General features: G+C 44.5%; 2 protein-coding genes across 2 annotated transcripts; both read left to right on the top strand.

The window, feature by feature from the left end:
* Positions 1–1,785: 1,785 nt before the first annotated feature.
* On the top strand, positions 1,786–2,575 carry LOC116128084 (protein FAR1-RELATED SEQUENCE 5-like). Its single transcript, XM_031413748.1, has 2 exons — positions 1,786–1,845; positions 1,991–2,575. The coding sequence occupies exons 1-2, from the start codon at positions 1,786–1,788 to the stop codon at positions 2,573–2,575; spliced, it is 645 nt and encodes a 214-aa protein (XP_031269608.1).
* Positions 2,576–2,623: 48 nt separating this feature from the next.
* On the top strand, positions 2,624–3,856 carry LOC116128085 (protein FAR-RED IMPAIRED RESPONSE 1-like). The gene is made up of 2 exons (XM_031413749.1): positions 2,624–3,191; positions 3,294–3,856. The coding sequence occupies exons 1-2, from the start codon at positions 2,624–2,626 to the stop codon at positions 3,854–3,856; spliced, it is 1,131 nt and encodes a 376-aa protein (XP_031269609.1).
* The last annotated feature ends 11,222 nt before the right edge of the window (positions 3,857–15,078 follow it).

Raw genomic sequence — 15,078 nt, forward strand, 5'->3', positions numbered from 1 at the left:
TTGTTAGTGATTTCTGTTTGTTAACAGTGAAAAGACTAAAATGCCCTTGAAGTTTGATATTTTAGTTTTTTAAAAATTTCTAAAAAACCCCCTAGGTTTGCTAATTTAATAAACACCCCCATATATAAAAAGTTTGTTAAATGACAAAAACAGCCCCACCACTTGCGGCTAGATTCCGACCATCACCGCTGGAATCTGGCCGAAAATTGCGTTACGACATAGACCCCGTCGGATCTGTGTCGTAACGCGTCGATCTGACCTTTTCCGGCCAGATCCGTGGCTGATCTTGCCGGAAAAGGCCAGATCTGGCCGTCGAGGCAGCAGATGGAGTTTTACGGTGATCTGGCAGAAAAAGGCCAGATCTACGGCTAGATCTGGCCTTCGTGGCCGCAAACTCCATCTGCAGCGTCGACGGCCAGATCGGCGCGTTACGACACAGATCAGACGGGGTCTATGTCATAATGCAATTTCCGGCCAGATTCCGACGGTGGTGGCCGGAATCTAGCTGTAGGTGATGGGGGTGTTTTTATCATTTAACAAACTTTTTATATATGGGGGTGTTTAGTTAAATTAGCAAACCTAGGGGGTTTTTTAAAAATTTTTAAAAAAACTAAAATATCAAACTTCAAGGGTATTTTAGTCTTTTCACTGTTAACAAACAGAAATCACTAACAGCACATGATGGAAGGTACCTGTTTGTCGTTTCAAAACCTTTTGCGTACCAACTGGTCGTTTCGGCAAACCTTGGGTATGCGCAAGTCGTTTGGCCATAATTTTATTGTCTTTCCTTTCAATAATACTACATTTACACAAGTACTTACACCATTTTTTTTACTCCATGATGTGGCATCCTATGTGGCATATGCCACCTCAATTGCCACAACATCAAGATAGCACGTCACTTTCCTCCAAATTTTAAAAAAAAAAAATCTGCAAAAAACCAAAATTTTCACCTAAAATTTCAAACACTAATTTCTCTAAATCAGTTTCATATCTCCTGAAACAAAGAAACCCAAAAATTTCTCCAAAAAATCCTGTCAACTTTGAAAATCCAGCTCAATCTCTGCTCACAGCTTGTTCCCACGGAATCCAGCGGCCATCCAAAATCGATTTGGGGTGTTGGTTGTGTGGCTACTGCTTGGGGTGTGGATTTCGTGGCTGCTGCTTAGGGTGTGGGTTGTGTGGCTGCTGCTTGGGTGTGGATTTCGTGGCTGTTGCTTGTGGTGTCAATTTCAGGGCTGCTGCTTGGGGGGTGGGTTGTGTGGCTGCTGTCCTTGATCCCATAGAGTATGTGGGTTGTTTTATTTTAATCCTTCCCCCGTTTTAGGACCCAATAGGAGTATTTTGCTTGTATCATTTGTTGTTTAAATATATATATATACTATTATTTTGCTTATATCATTTTTTGGTTAAATATATACACATACTTTTGGAATCTAATGATTGTGTAATATTTGTAACATTCATGTAAGGGGAAGGATATATTATATTGCCTAATGTGATATATTTTCAGGCACAAATTTATCGTAGTTCGTTAGAAAGATGCAACTTAAGTTTTTACTTATTATGATTTAGACTTCTGTTGTCGGTTGTGATGAAGTTGCTTGTTTGACAATTTAGGAAGCTTTGGTTTGTGAATTGGGAATAAATTTGAACATTTGTGGGGTTGGCACCTAGTGTATTTCAAGTGATGGTCTACTGCCACTTTTTGTAATGAAAGATTTTTTTTATATGTAGACTTGTTAAATAAGCAAGCCCCCACAACCAATCCTAGTCAGTTTACACATGGAGGAGTGCAGCCAGAAAAAAGTAGATAATTATTCCCTAGAAATCAATGTGATTGAGGTATTCTTGTAATTGTTATCTGTTTGTTTTAAGCATTAATATGATCTTAATTCCTTTAATGGTATTATTTGCACCTTTTTTTTTTTCTGTTGGGGGGTGGAATGTTATATACTAATTCTTTGCAATTATAATTTGTGTATTGTAGGGTAATGATGCACAACAAATAGGGGATAGAAGTAGTGCGGAAGATGAAGGCAAGCCTAAGCCTGGAATGTTTTTTGAATCATTTGATAAGTTTCTTCAATACTACCAGAGCTATGGAAATAAAATGGGGTTTGAAGTTACAATAAGATCTTCAAGGAAAGGAGATGATGGGGAGTTGATTTATGTGAACGTTGCCTGTTGTTATGGTAGAAAGCGAGATAGTAATTCCAAAAATATTTTTAAATTGCATCCGTTGACAAAAAGTGGTTATAAGGCTCGTAGTACTGCCTCTCGACGTTTAGATGGTAAATGGGAAATAGTGTCAATCATCTATGAGCATAACCATGAACTCATAAGTCCTAGCAAAACAAGATTTTTCAAGAGCAATAGATTTATACAACCGCATGTGAAAAGAAAGATTGAAGTGAATGATAAAGCAGAGATTAGACAGAGTAAGAATTTCAATTCCTTTGTAGTTGAAGCTGGGGGTGTTGAGAATTTGAGCTTCTTACAACAGGATTATAGAAATTACATTGAAAAAGTTAGGAAGATCCGACTTGGTGATGGTGATGTTGTTGCGTTATAGAAATATTTTTTGAAAATGCAAAAAGATAATCCCAATTTCTTTTACGTTATGGATTTAGATGATAATGGTCGATTGCAAAATGTTCTATTGGTGGATACAAGAAGTAGGGCCGCATTTAGGGAATTCGGCGACGTTGTGACATTCGACACAATGTATTTAACCAACAAATATGATATGCCGTTTGCTGCGTTTGTCGGTGTTAACCATCATGGCCAATCCACATTATTAGGTTGTGGGTTAATCTCCCACGAGGACACAAAAACTTTTGTTTGGCTTTTTGAAGCGTGGCTTGCTTGTATGGGAAATTCTACTCCTAAGGCAATAATCACAGACCAGGACAGGGCTATGCAAAATGCCGTCGAGATTGTGTTTCCCGATACAAGACATAGATGGTGTTTGTGGCATATTATGAAGAAGTTGCCGGAAAAGTTAAAAGGTTATAGGGAATATGAACATATAAAGTTTACTTTGCAAAATGTTGTGTATGATTCGTTCACATGTGAGGAGTTTGAAGAATGGTGGAATTCGTTCATTGAAAAATACAACCTACACGACAATGATTGGTTATCTGGTTTGTATAATGAAAGATATCGTTGGGTGCCGGCATTTGTGAAAGGTACTTTCTAGGTGGGAATGTCAACTACGCAAAGTAGTGAAAGTATGCATGCCTTTTTCGATGGGTACGTAAATTCAAAAACGACATTAAAACAATTTGTAGAACAATATGAGAATGCATTGCGTGATAAAGTTGAAAAAGAAAATGAGGCTGATTTCAAATCGATCAAATCATCGATCCCTTGTATAAGCATTTATCCTATGGAGAAACAATTTCAAGAGGCATACACTACTGCAAAATTCAAAGAGTTTCAAAAAGAGCTTGCAGGTAAGCTCCATTGTGAGATATATTCTTTGAAGGATATGGAGTCCAAACTTGAATATGTTGTGAAGGAAGATGTAATGGTTGGAGAGACATACCGTCGGGTTTCGTTTGTGATTTGGTCTGAGAATCGTTGTTCTGAGATTCGTTGCAATTGTCGATTGTTTGAGTTTAAAGGGATTTTATGTCGACATGCAATTGCAGTGTTGATACATAATGAAATTTCTCTTATCCCTGAACAGTACATTTTAAAGCGTTGGAGGAAAAATGTATTCAGATGCCACACGAAAGTTAGGGTAAGTTATAATAGTTTGAGCACTAGTGCTGAAGGTGAACGATTTGACCAATTGTCTAATTCATTTAGTGAGGTGGCGGACTTGGCATCAACCAGTGTTGATGATTAATATGGTGATGCAAATGATAAGTGACATGAAGAAGAAATTATTGTTGAATGACAATGTTGGGGGGATTGATAGAAGCGTTTACGTTGCATGTAAAAGCAAAATTCACTTGGATAGTGTTGATTGCACTTCTGTACAAGTTAGCAATAAAATCATGACTCCACGAGCTGTTCGTTCTAAAGGTCGGCCTCCATTCAAAAGAAAGGAATCGAAGGTCGAGCAAATTGTTCGGAAAAGGAAGAAATTGCTTAACCAAGTGAGTGTAACTTCTTCATCATTAATGTCTACAACTCTTTTACTAAATGTTATGAATATGTTATGTTTTTATTTAATTGTAGGGTGGGAGTTCACAAGAATCAAATGAAGCTGATGTAAATGATATTAACTTCCACAATCATGATGCAGGAGTCTATGTTTTAAGTCAGGTAAGAATCCTTTATTTTATAAGATGTTTTTATTGTAACTAGAATCTTGTTTTAAGGTAAAAAATTAATGTTATTGTGTTTTCACTGGTCAGGGTTATAATGACATGTCAGTAAGTTTGAGGTCATCACTTGGAGATGTATCGCTTGGAGATGCAGAGTAGCCGATCGTTAGTAACAATGTGGAAAATTGCTTGCAAGCAATCACAATTTTTGACTTGTATATAGGAACAATATATTATAGGAGTAGGAAAATCCTTTTTGATATGCAGCGGGTCTTTTTTGATAGCTGCTTCATGTGTATAGTTGTGCAGACTATTTTTTTGCTTCGTCGCAAGGCCTGCCCTTTTTGCTGCTGGTTTGCTTGTTTTAGGCCTCTGCGAGACTAGCTCGTTGGTATATAGGATGGTAGATCCTTGTCTTTTTGCTGCCCAAGGAGCGTGTTTGGGAGGGGACTTAGGGGTTAGTATGGTTGGTGAGGTCGGTGGGGCTTGGGGTGTGTGTAATATGGGAGGTGTTCTGCTGTTTGGCCATTTGTTGGTGGCTTTTCTGGTTGCTTGTCTGGTTGTTTGGGCAGGTGGAGTTTGGGTTGTGGGTGATTGGGGCTAGGCACTTTGGGTGATTTTATGGTTTTGTTGTGAGGTGGTGTTTCTTTTTGGCTATGGATGGTTTGCTGGTCTTGGGTTTGGTTGTGCGGATATGGTGTTGTGCAGGTTGCTATTGTTGGGGGTTTTGCTGCTGCTCATGGGGTGCTTTTGTTGCTGCGACTGGGGCTGTTGCTGCTGGAGCATTTGTTTGCTACTACTAGGGTTTGTGTTGTTGTTCCTGGGTTGATCTGCTGCTGCTGTTGCAGCCTTTTTGCTGCTGCTGTTGTTGGAGCCTTTTTGCTGCTGCTGGTGTTCTTTTTTCTATTTTTGGGGCTGTCGTTGGTGGGGCTTTGTTTTATAGCTGCTGGGGCTTTTGCTACTGCTCTTGGGTTGTTTTTCACTGCTGCTGCTGGGGCTTTTTGTTACTGCTGTTGCTGGTGGTCTTTTAGGTGCTATTGCGGGTACTATTGTTGGGACTTTTTTTTGCTGCTGTTAGGGCCTGTTAACGGCTGTTGTGCTTAGGTGCCCCTGGCTGGTTTTTATTTTGCTCTTGGGGCTTGATTGGGTGTCTACAGGGTTGTGCATCCTGGTTTTCCCTTGTCTCTGATTGTTTGTTTCATCCCTCTCTTGTAAGTAAGGGCATGCAACTTAGTTTTTTTATTTTTATCTTGCGGGATATTTTTTAATCTCTGTATAAAATTATAAGTTACCTAAAAAAAAAAAAAAGGTTATATACTAATTGACCAAAACTGTCTGTTTTTGGTCCTTTTAGGTGAAAGACAACATTGATCTACATTACCATCCATGCATAATAATATGTGCATTTATATAGATAATAACGATGTGAAATTTATACATTATCATAAAGCCTCAATTTCGTTCATTACAAGCAATCTGGGAATAAATTATAACTGAATCATTAAAATTAGGGTAATCTCCCCTAAAGAGTGAAACTTGTGATAAAATACAAGGGACCAAACTACACAAAAAGAAACAAAACCAAGCAAGGATATACAAAAGCAACACAAACACAAGACAACCAAACTGAAGACTCCAGCCAGAAACTGCAGAAAATGCAGCAATCATGCTGCAGCTCCATACAAACCACTGTCCAGATCACTACTTCAATTCTAGCACACACCACCCTGCACATACTGCCCAAGACTCTTGTAAACTGCAGAAACAAACTGCAACCTCTCACACCTGCTCAATCTGCACAATGCAAAAACTACAACTTGCCCATGCTTCATTTCCAGCTCCTACCAATCTGCACCTATTGCACAAAAATTATGGACTTTGCATAAAATGCAGTAATCTAAAGCAACAATGCATACACTAACAGATTAATAGAAACTATTTTCTTTGGCAAAATTGATGAAGAACATTCCCAAATGATACCATTCCCAAGCAGTCAGTATATCCACAAAAATATCAGGCCATCATGGTTGTCTCTAAGCTTCTTGTGGCTATCTCTTATGCTTCGTGGGCTACAAACAAAGAAAAACTTATGAAGAGAAAAACAAGAATTGATTTTTCATTAACCAAATAAAACTGATACAGAGGTAGGCCTTTATAAGACCAATTAACTCTCATTTACATTTTTATTCTAACATTCCTCCTCAAACTAAACATCTTCTAACTTTTCCAGTTTTCAGTAATGCAACATCTTAAAACAAAAAAATCTATTCTGCATTAGCTTAACTTCTTTGCAGCAACATTCTCTGCATTAGCTAAATCTTCTCTGCAGCAACATCCTTTAATAACCAAAAATGACTTCAGCAATCTCTGTCCAACCGAAGTTCAATATGACCATGGGTTCTCCAACCATTAGACCATGTATAGGGAGCTCCAATCGTGTGAAGATGAATCAGGTTCAAAAATCAGACATTTGTTTGAAAGCACTGCAAGTGAGTTGAAGAGAACAGAATTAAAGTCCCATATAACCACAACACAACTTCAAAATTGGATTTTCAGCAACCAAAACTGACCTTCAATAACCACATTGCCATTCAGACTTGTTTGCAGAAATAATTTTGTATATCATTTAAAGAAACCATAACACAAATCTAAATTAAATAAAGAAATCAACATGCAAACATACATGCATTGACCGAAACTTCATCCTATTAGCCAGCTATGAGCTAAATTAGAAGCAAGAGTAAAATAATCAAAACTAGCGAAAACAACGACCAACAAAGCTTCCAGTATATCAAGCCAAACACTAACAAAATGAGAGTGCATTACACATGATTAATCATAAACATGCATATTTTATTTAGGAGAAAATATAGAAAAGCAAACTCAAATTACCATAAATGCTATAAAGTCTCCGGCTCTGAATTGAGAGTGTGATTTTGAAGCAGTGAGCTCTGATTTGCGACGGCAGCTTGTTCTGAAGACCTTCTCGTTTATACTTCTTTCACTCTCTTTATGGACTAGGCACCGTCTTATACTAATTCCAAGCACCAAGTTTTTGCTGCTTGAATCACAATAACAATTGATAATGAGGTTCCCCCAGTTCTAATGTTTTCCAGAGAAAGTTCATTACTATTTAAATAAATTTTGACTTCATATTTATTTCTTTTGTTTCGATTTTTTGGTCTGATACACCTGTGAGCTCTTAATGCCATTTGTTATGCCTGGGAAAATAAGGGCTGAAGTGGGGAAGTCACGTGAATAGTGACCTGCTCCCGTCAGAGCAACAAGCACACGTCAGGCCTGCCAAATGATATGGAGCTCACACGTGTCCCTTTCCCCTGCAATAAATCATGCGAAATCAGCTTGGGAAGAGAGCAATGGGACATAAAGCCGGATTATATCTTGACAATCGCACCAACCCATGGATTTAATGATGATTACACGCTTCAGCTTAATATAAAATGAATAAGACCCTTCATTAAGGGGATTCGGCCATTTTTACATTGAGAAACTCTCTCTCTCTCCTGTAAACACATTTACTTTTCATAACTCTTCTGTAAGTCAGTCCGCAGTGGCGACCTGACCCATACTAATATCAATACAAATCAGTGGACGTAGGACTTGTTACCTTAGCATCCGAACCACTTTAAAAACTCTCTTTGCATTTATTTCACTTTCTATATTCATTATCACGTGTGTTTATTGGCCAATCAGCGTTGCGCACGTGACAATTCGTTGGTGCCAAAATCCAGCATCAACAGTTTGGCTCTAGAAGGAGGGCCTGATTTAGTGTCTACCCTTCATCAGGAGAATCTTTGACCTACTGGTCTTACAACAACAAATGGCCCGCCAATCTGAGCCTGAGCAGGTCAACCAGCGTGCTGAAGGAGTCCCCCTAGCCCAGAGGGACACCCCTTCCAACATACCTCCAGTTTCGCAAAATGCTGCTGGGAATATCTGGAGCTCCGCAACTGGACCCTGCCATCAGAAGCTACCTGAAGAGGTACGACAATACTCTCCAGACGGTCAACCAGAGGCTGGACCGTTTGGATCAAGGCATGTCATCTACGACAGCCGGAGCGGTACAACCGCCAAAGAGCCTGCAGGTCGTCGAAAGCACGGTAAAGGGCGATAGCCCGTGCCGTGAGCATTGCAGCGCGTAGGCGCAAGGGTAAGCAAGTGGCAAAAAGTAAGCCTAGGGCTCCAAGGGCCAGCGAATACAAAAGGCGCCCCGAGCAGGGTGGTCGGCAAAGTGAGACTTGGTGAAAAAGTGAATCCCGAGCTGTCCCATGTCATGTCGCAGGCAAACCCAAGCGCAATGCTAGGCGCGGTGATTTTTATCACCACCAGCAGAACGATCGTTCCCGATCGTATGCGGGTAGCTCCCACACTCGTGGGGGGTTCGTACCACCGCAAGAGTCGTGAAAATGCCCCGCACAACCCATCGCCTCACACGCCTCTAGTCAGCGTGTGTCAAGTGCGGTCGAAAATACCGGCCGAGGCAAGGGGAATCCGACCTCCGGACTTTCCTGAATCGCAACCGAGAAGGCCGGGCTCGTACGGGTGAAAGCAACCCCCAATGGCTCCGTTATCACAAATTGAGGAGCGCAGGGAGCTCGGACAGGTTGAGGGAGCAGCAAAACGAATAGGCTCATATCGCCTCTGTATCCCCTTTTTCTCCCGAGTGCTAGCTGCTCCACTTCCACCAGGGTTCAGAATGCCAGATATGCGGCCGTTTGATGGAAACTATGATCCGCAGGATATTTATATGAGTTCAACGACGATGGAGCTCCACCAGGTTCGGAACTTACAAAATGCCTTGTTTGGCTGTGACGCTGATTCTCACGCCAAGCGGTGGTTAAGGTCGCTCCCAGCGGGATCGATCAGTTCGTGGCCTCAGATGAGCACGCGTTCCTGCGGCATTTCCAAGCCAATCGGAAGTTCTCAATGCCTTTGAGCTACCTCAGCAACATAAGGCAAGAAAGAGACGAACCCTGCAGTCTTACATTGACCGCTTCCACAGGGAACTAAATAAGGTGGCTCACGCTCCAGAAGAGTCCATCCGAACTCTTATAATAGCTGGAGTTCGCCCGCAAACCGACCTGTGGAAAGAGCTGCAGGCTGAGGACGATATTTCCTCACCAGATTCTACAACCTGGCAGAAAAGTATCTCCGAATAGAGAATTCATTGGCGGCACTCCGCCGTCGCGATCACGACACTTCCAGCAGTATGCCTGGTTGGGGAGATAATAGGCGAGCTGATCCCAAAGGAGACATTGACGATCAGTGAAAAGGGAAGAACCTCGCTATGAGCAGAAAAAATCATATGCTCTTGTTCCTCGTCGCGACGCGACGGGACCCAATACACTCCGAATGTGTCCATATCTGCAATCCTCGATAAATCCGAGAGGCAGCCTGCTCGGTGAGCCCGAACCTATGAAAACCCCTGCTACGGCCAGAAACAGCAAAAATACTGCCGTTACCACGGGATAATGGGCATCTCACTGATGAGTGTCGAGCTCTAAAGCAGGCTATCGAAGAGCTTATCAAGAAGGGGCACTTCAAGGAGGCATTAATAACTCCCCCGAAAACCAAGGGGAGCGAAAGAAAAAGCGTCGTGATCGCAGCGGGTACAGCAGTGTAAATATAATTTTCAGAGGTCCGCACCTTGCGGGAAACAGCGAGGAGCGCAGGAAAGGTATGCTCGCGAAACGCACCAGACGATCCGGGTAATGAACACTTCACAACGACCTCAAAAAGCCAGAAAGGAGGAACCAATCACCTTCTGCGAGAAAGAGGCAGCTCGCTTGCACCATCCTCATGAGGATGCTTTGGTGATCACGCCTCTGATAGGGGGTCATAATGTTTGCAGAATGCTTGTAGACAACGGAAGCGTTGTGAACACCTTGTTCAAGTCCGCTTTCGATAGAATGAACCTAGTCGAGGACGACCTGAAGCCAGCCTCGATGCCTTGTACGGTTTTACCGGGATCACCTGATCCCAAAGGAACGATCCAGCTACCAGTCACGCTCGGTGACTACGACGAGGTGACTAGGGTTATCAAATTTTGGTGTGGACTGCCCATCGGCCTTTAATGGAATCTTGGGGGGACTTGTGCTGAGAACCTTCAGGGCAGTCACTTCCATTTATCATCTCAGATGAAGTTCCCCACTCCATCGGGGATAGGGGAGGTAAGCGATCGCAAAGCGCATCTTGCGAATGTATGTAAAAGCGGTCCAAATGGCCGGCAAGGGAAAGGGCATTTCGCAATGTGTGCCCCGCCAGGCTATGGCGATCAGCCAGATCGAGCTACAACCTGGTCCGACAGAGGATAACATAGATCCGCGAATTCAGGAAATCCCCCCGATCAGCCGGTTGGATCTGTCCGAAGTTTCGGTTGATCCAAAAGAGTCGAGCCGAGCCGAGCCGAGTGCTAAAGATCGGGAGCTGTCTCAACCTTCAGCTCGCTTCCGAGCTGATAAGCTTCTTGAAGGAGAATATGATGTGTTCGTAGTCGCATGCAGATATGGTCGGGATCAGCCTGGACATTATTTGCCATCATGAACGTCAGCAGTGAAGCCAAGCCAGTTCGCCAAAAAAGAAGGGCGATGGATCCGAAAAGGTACGCCGCACTAAAAGAAGTGGAGAACCTTCTCCGAGGATCCATTCGCGAGGCTCTCTACTCGACCTAGGTTGCCAACCCGGTTGGTAAAGAAGCCAAATGGCAAGTGGCGGACCTGTGTAGACTTCAGCGACCAACAAAGCTTGCCCGAAAGACAGCTTCCCCTGCACGAATCGACCAGCTCGTTGATGCCACCTCGGGGCACGAGCTACTGAGCTTCATGGATGCATACTCGGGATACAATCAAAATCGTGTATAAGCCAGATGAGGAGCATACGACCTCATTACGGACCGGGGCTACACTGTTACAAAGTCATGCCCTTCGGCCTCAAGAATGCGGTGCGACCTATCAGAGGTTGGTCAACCGAATGTTCTCGACCAGATCGAGAGGACAATGGAGGTCTATGTGGACGACATGTGGTCAAATCCCAGGTCGCCTCAGAACATGTTGCGCATCTCGCAGAGATGTTTGACATACTCCGACTCTACAGATGAAGCTGAACCCTCTCAAATGTTGTTCGGGGTATCGTCAGTAAAGTTCCTAGGATATATGGTCAATCAGCGGGGCATAGAAATAAACCCGAAAAGATTCAAGCTCTTCTCGATATGGAGAGTCAACAGAAAAAGCAGGTCATGAGTCTGAACAGGCGAATAGCGGCACTTAGTCGCTTCATATCAAGGCTAACAGACCGCTGTTTACCATCTTCAACGTCTAAAGGCCAATAAGAAATTCGAGTGGACTCCCGAATGCGAGCAGGCATTCCAGAGTATAAAGAACATCTTGGGAAGCACCTCTCCTCTCTAAGCCTCTTTCACAGGAAATCCTGCTCATCTACCTGTCGTGTCTCAGTTCGCGGTCAGTGCAGCTTTAATACGGGAAGAGGAAAAGGCTCAGTGGCCAGTATATTATGAAGTAAGCGTCTATCGGATGCCGATATGCGGTATCCAGAAATGGGCGACTAGCTTTTGCTCTGTGGTCGCGTCCAGAAAGCTGCGACCTTACTTCCATGCCCATACGATCAATGTAATGACAAATTACCCCTCAGGCAGGTCCTCCAAAAACCAGAGGCCTCGGGTAAACTGCTCAAATGGGCAGGAATTGAGGCAGTTCGACCTAAAGTATAAGCCCAGGTCGACCATCAAAGGGCAGGCTGTTGCAGACTTCATCTCAGAATTTTCCTATCTCCCAAGCGAGCAACAGCCTAGCGAAGTCGAGCAAGAAATTATCCAGAACCTGTCGACCTGGAACCTTTACGTCGACGGGTCATCAAACAGGAAAAGAGCCATTGCGGGTCTTCTCCTTGTGAGCCCCGAGAGGGTTCGAATTCATGGTATTCTCCGGTTCGGGTTTAAAGCGACCAACAATGAGGCCGAGTACGAAGCCCTGCTCGCCGGGTTGTGACTTGCCAAAGAAATGGGTGCAACCGCGATCAGTATTTACAGCGACTCTATGCTGGTCGTCAACCAAATCCTGGGGGAATACCAAGCCAAGGAAGAGAACATGGTCCGCTACCTGAAAGAGGCTAAGACCTCTCTGGGGTCGTTTAAGCACTTTGAAATCGCTCAGATCCCCAGGGAGAGCAATTCTATAGCGGACGCCTTGGCAAAGATAGCCTCATCGTTGGACTCTGAGGCCCCTGATAGCATTCCTGTTCATTTCGTCAATGCTCCGACTATCAGCTCGACCGAACAGGCCGTGAATGTGGTTCAGCCGGATTCCTGGATGACTCCCATTGTCCAGTACCTCAAGGATGGGACCTTGCCTAGCGACAAGATCAAGGCAAGGGTCCTGCGAGTAAGGTCTGCTCGTTTCACACTCATCAGGGATCGGCTGTACAGGAGAGGATTCAGTGCCCCTCTCCTCCGATGTGTAACCAGTGAAGAGGCAGACTACATCATGAGGGAAATTCACGAAAGGATCTGCGGTAACCACACAGCAGCTCGATCTCTAGCGAACAAGGTTGTTCGTCAGGGATATTATTGGCTCCGGATCCAAGAAGATGCGCACAACTTTGTCAGGAAATGTGACAAGTGCCAGCGGTTCGCGAACATTCCGCGAGCCCCATCGCACAAGCTAATTACTATGTCTAGCCCCTGGCCATTTTCCATGTGGGGGATCGACCTTATCGGCCCCATGCCAGTTGGAAAGGGAGGGGTCAAGTATGCCGTGGTCGCGGTAGACTATTTCACAAAATGGGTTGAAGCCGAACCGCTAACTGCGATCACGACCAGAAAGCTAAAGGACTTCGTTTTCAAGAACATAGTGTGCCGTTACGGGATTCCTCACACCCTCATCTCGGATAATGGAAAGCAATTCGATAATGAGGAATTCAAGCAGTTCTGCGACGAGCTGGGCATCCATAAAAAGTTTGCCTCAGTCGCTAGACCGCAAGCGAATGGCCAAGTTGAAGCAGTCAACAAGACCATCAAGCACACTCTAAAGGCCAAGCTCGGGGCAGTCAAAGGAAATTGGGCTAACGATCTCCTCGAAGTCTTATGGGCGTGCAGGACAACTCCAAGAACCTCCACCTCGGAAACCCCTTTTTCGCTAGCCTATGGCTGCGAAGCATGATCCCTGTAGAGGTCGAGACCGGTTCTCTTCGGAGGGACTTGTATAGTGAGGTCGAAAACGAAGCACTTATGAGAGCGAGTTTGGATCTGGTTGAAGAGCACCGTAACAAGGCTTCGCTAAGGATAGCAGCCTACCAGCAGCGAGCAAAAAGGTTCTTCGACTTAAAGGTCAAGCGAAGAGACTTCCAGGTCGGAGACCTTGTGCTAAAGGAAGTTCTCCTCGGCACCAGAGAGCCAAGTGCGGGGGTACTAGGACCTAACTGGAAAGGTCTGTACCGGGTCGATAAAGTGATCAGACCGGGGACTTACCACCTCAAAAGATTGAACGGCTCCAAAGTACCTCGAGCTTGGAATGCCGAGCACCTCCGACCATACTATCAGTAATCCCGAACTCAGCTCTCAGTTTTTGTTAATTTCTTTAATGTTAAAAAAGTATCACTTTGTTAGCTCAAAACAGTTCGCATGTGTTCTGTTCGCATGTAAGAATTTGTATGTAATTGCTTATGTAAATCACAATTGTAAATTGTGCGTATATATGAAAAAGCGAACTATAATTGGAAAGAAAATGTCTCCATTTATGTATAAACAAAAATTCAAAAGACCCGATTACAATGGGGACAACTCATTACACTAAGGCTGGTCGGGGGGATCCTTCGAGCCAGAACCCCCTGCCTGGTCGGGTCTTTGAGTGGCCGCGGCCGCCTGATCGTCCTCCTCGACCATGATCCGCAAGGTCGCCTGCCAACCCTTCGGGAGGTCGGACAAGTCCAAATCTGGGTTCTTTGCTCGCAGGGTGTAGATAGACCTGATTGCCCAGTCCACGGCCTTTTCTTCTAGCTCCTCTGACTGGTTCCGCATTTCTTCAGTCAGAGAAGCGATTCTCTCCCGAATCTCCTGGAGCTCGGCCTCAAGAGCTTGCCTTTCCTGTTCGGAGGCCTCCCTATCTTGTTCAGCTCGCTGAGCCCATGCGAAGGTCGCCTGGATCTCCTGATCCTTCTCTCCGACCTCTTTAGAGAGCCTGGCGGCTGTCCTTTGGAGTTCCTTAACTTCCTCCGCACGTCGATCGAGCTCTGTCTTTTGGAAGTCCACTGTTCGTAAAGCAGCATCCTTTTGGTTCAGATACCTGTTCGCCGCTTCGAACGCCTGAGTTCTTTCCGCTTCGACGGACTCCAAGCTCTGCTTCAGCTTCAGCTTCGCGACCTCCTCCTTTAGGTCGCTTGTCCCCTTTGCGGCCCCCAGCCGTGTCTTTTCCATGGACATCCTCATCGCAAGCAACGCCTGCGAGCAAGATATGAGTTAGAAATAAATCAGAATGAAGTTTCAAATACAGCTCGTTTACCTTGCTTAGATGCTGGAACGACGTGGTCATCAGGTCGTCGCCCGTATCAGCAAACTCATCGTATGACTCCGATAGCTCGTACTTGAGCAGGCCATAAACTATCGGCTGCAGGTATTCGGGCAGACTACCCAATGAGTCTAGCACTGGTGCGTCCTTCGCCTTGCCGGCAGTGACCGCCTCGCTCACGGGCTCCTTGCCCGACCTCTTAGATTCCTGGCGCGACCTCAGAGGCTCTTCCTCAGATTCAGTCTCCGACTCTTCGGCCT

This window comes from Pistacia vera, unplaced genomic scaffold, assembly GCF_008641045.1.
Source record: "Pistacia vera cultivar Batoury unplaced genomic scaffold, PisVer_v2 Contig197, whole genome shotgun sequence".
NCBI classification, from domain to species: Eukaryota; Viridiplantae; Streptophyta; class Magnoliopsida; order Sapindales; family Anacardiaceae; genus Pistacia; species Pistacia vera.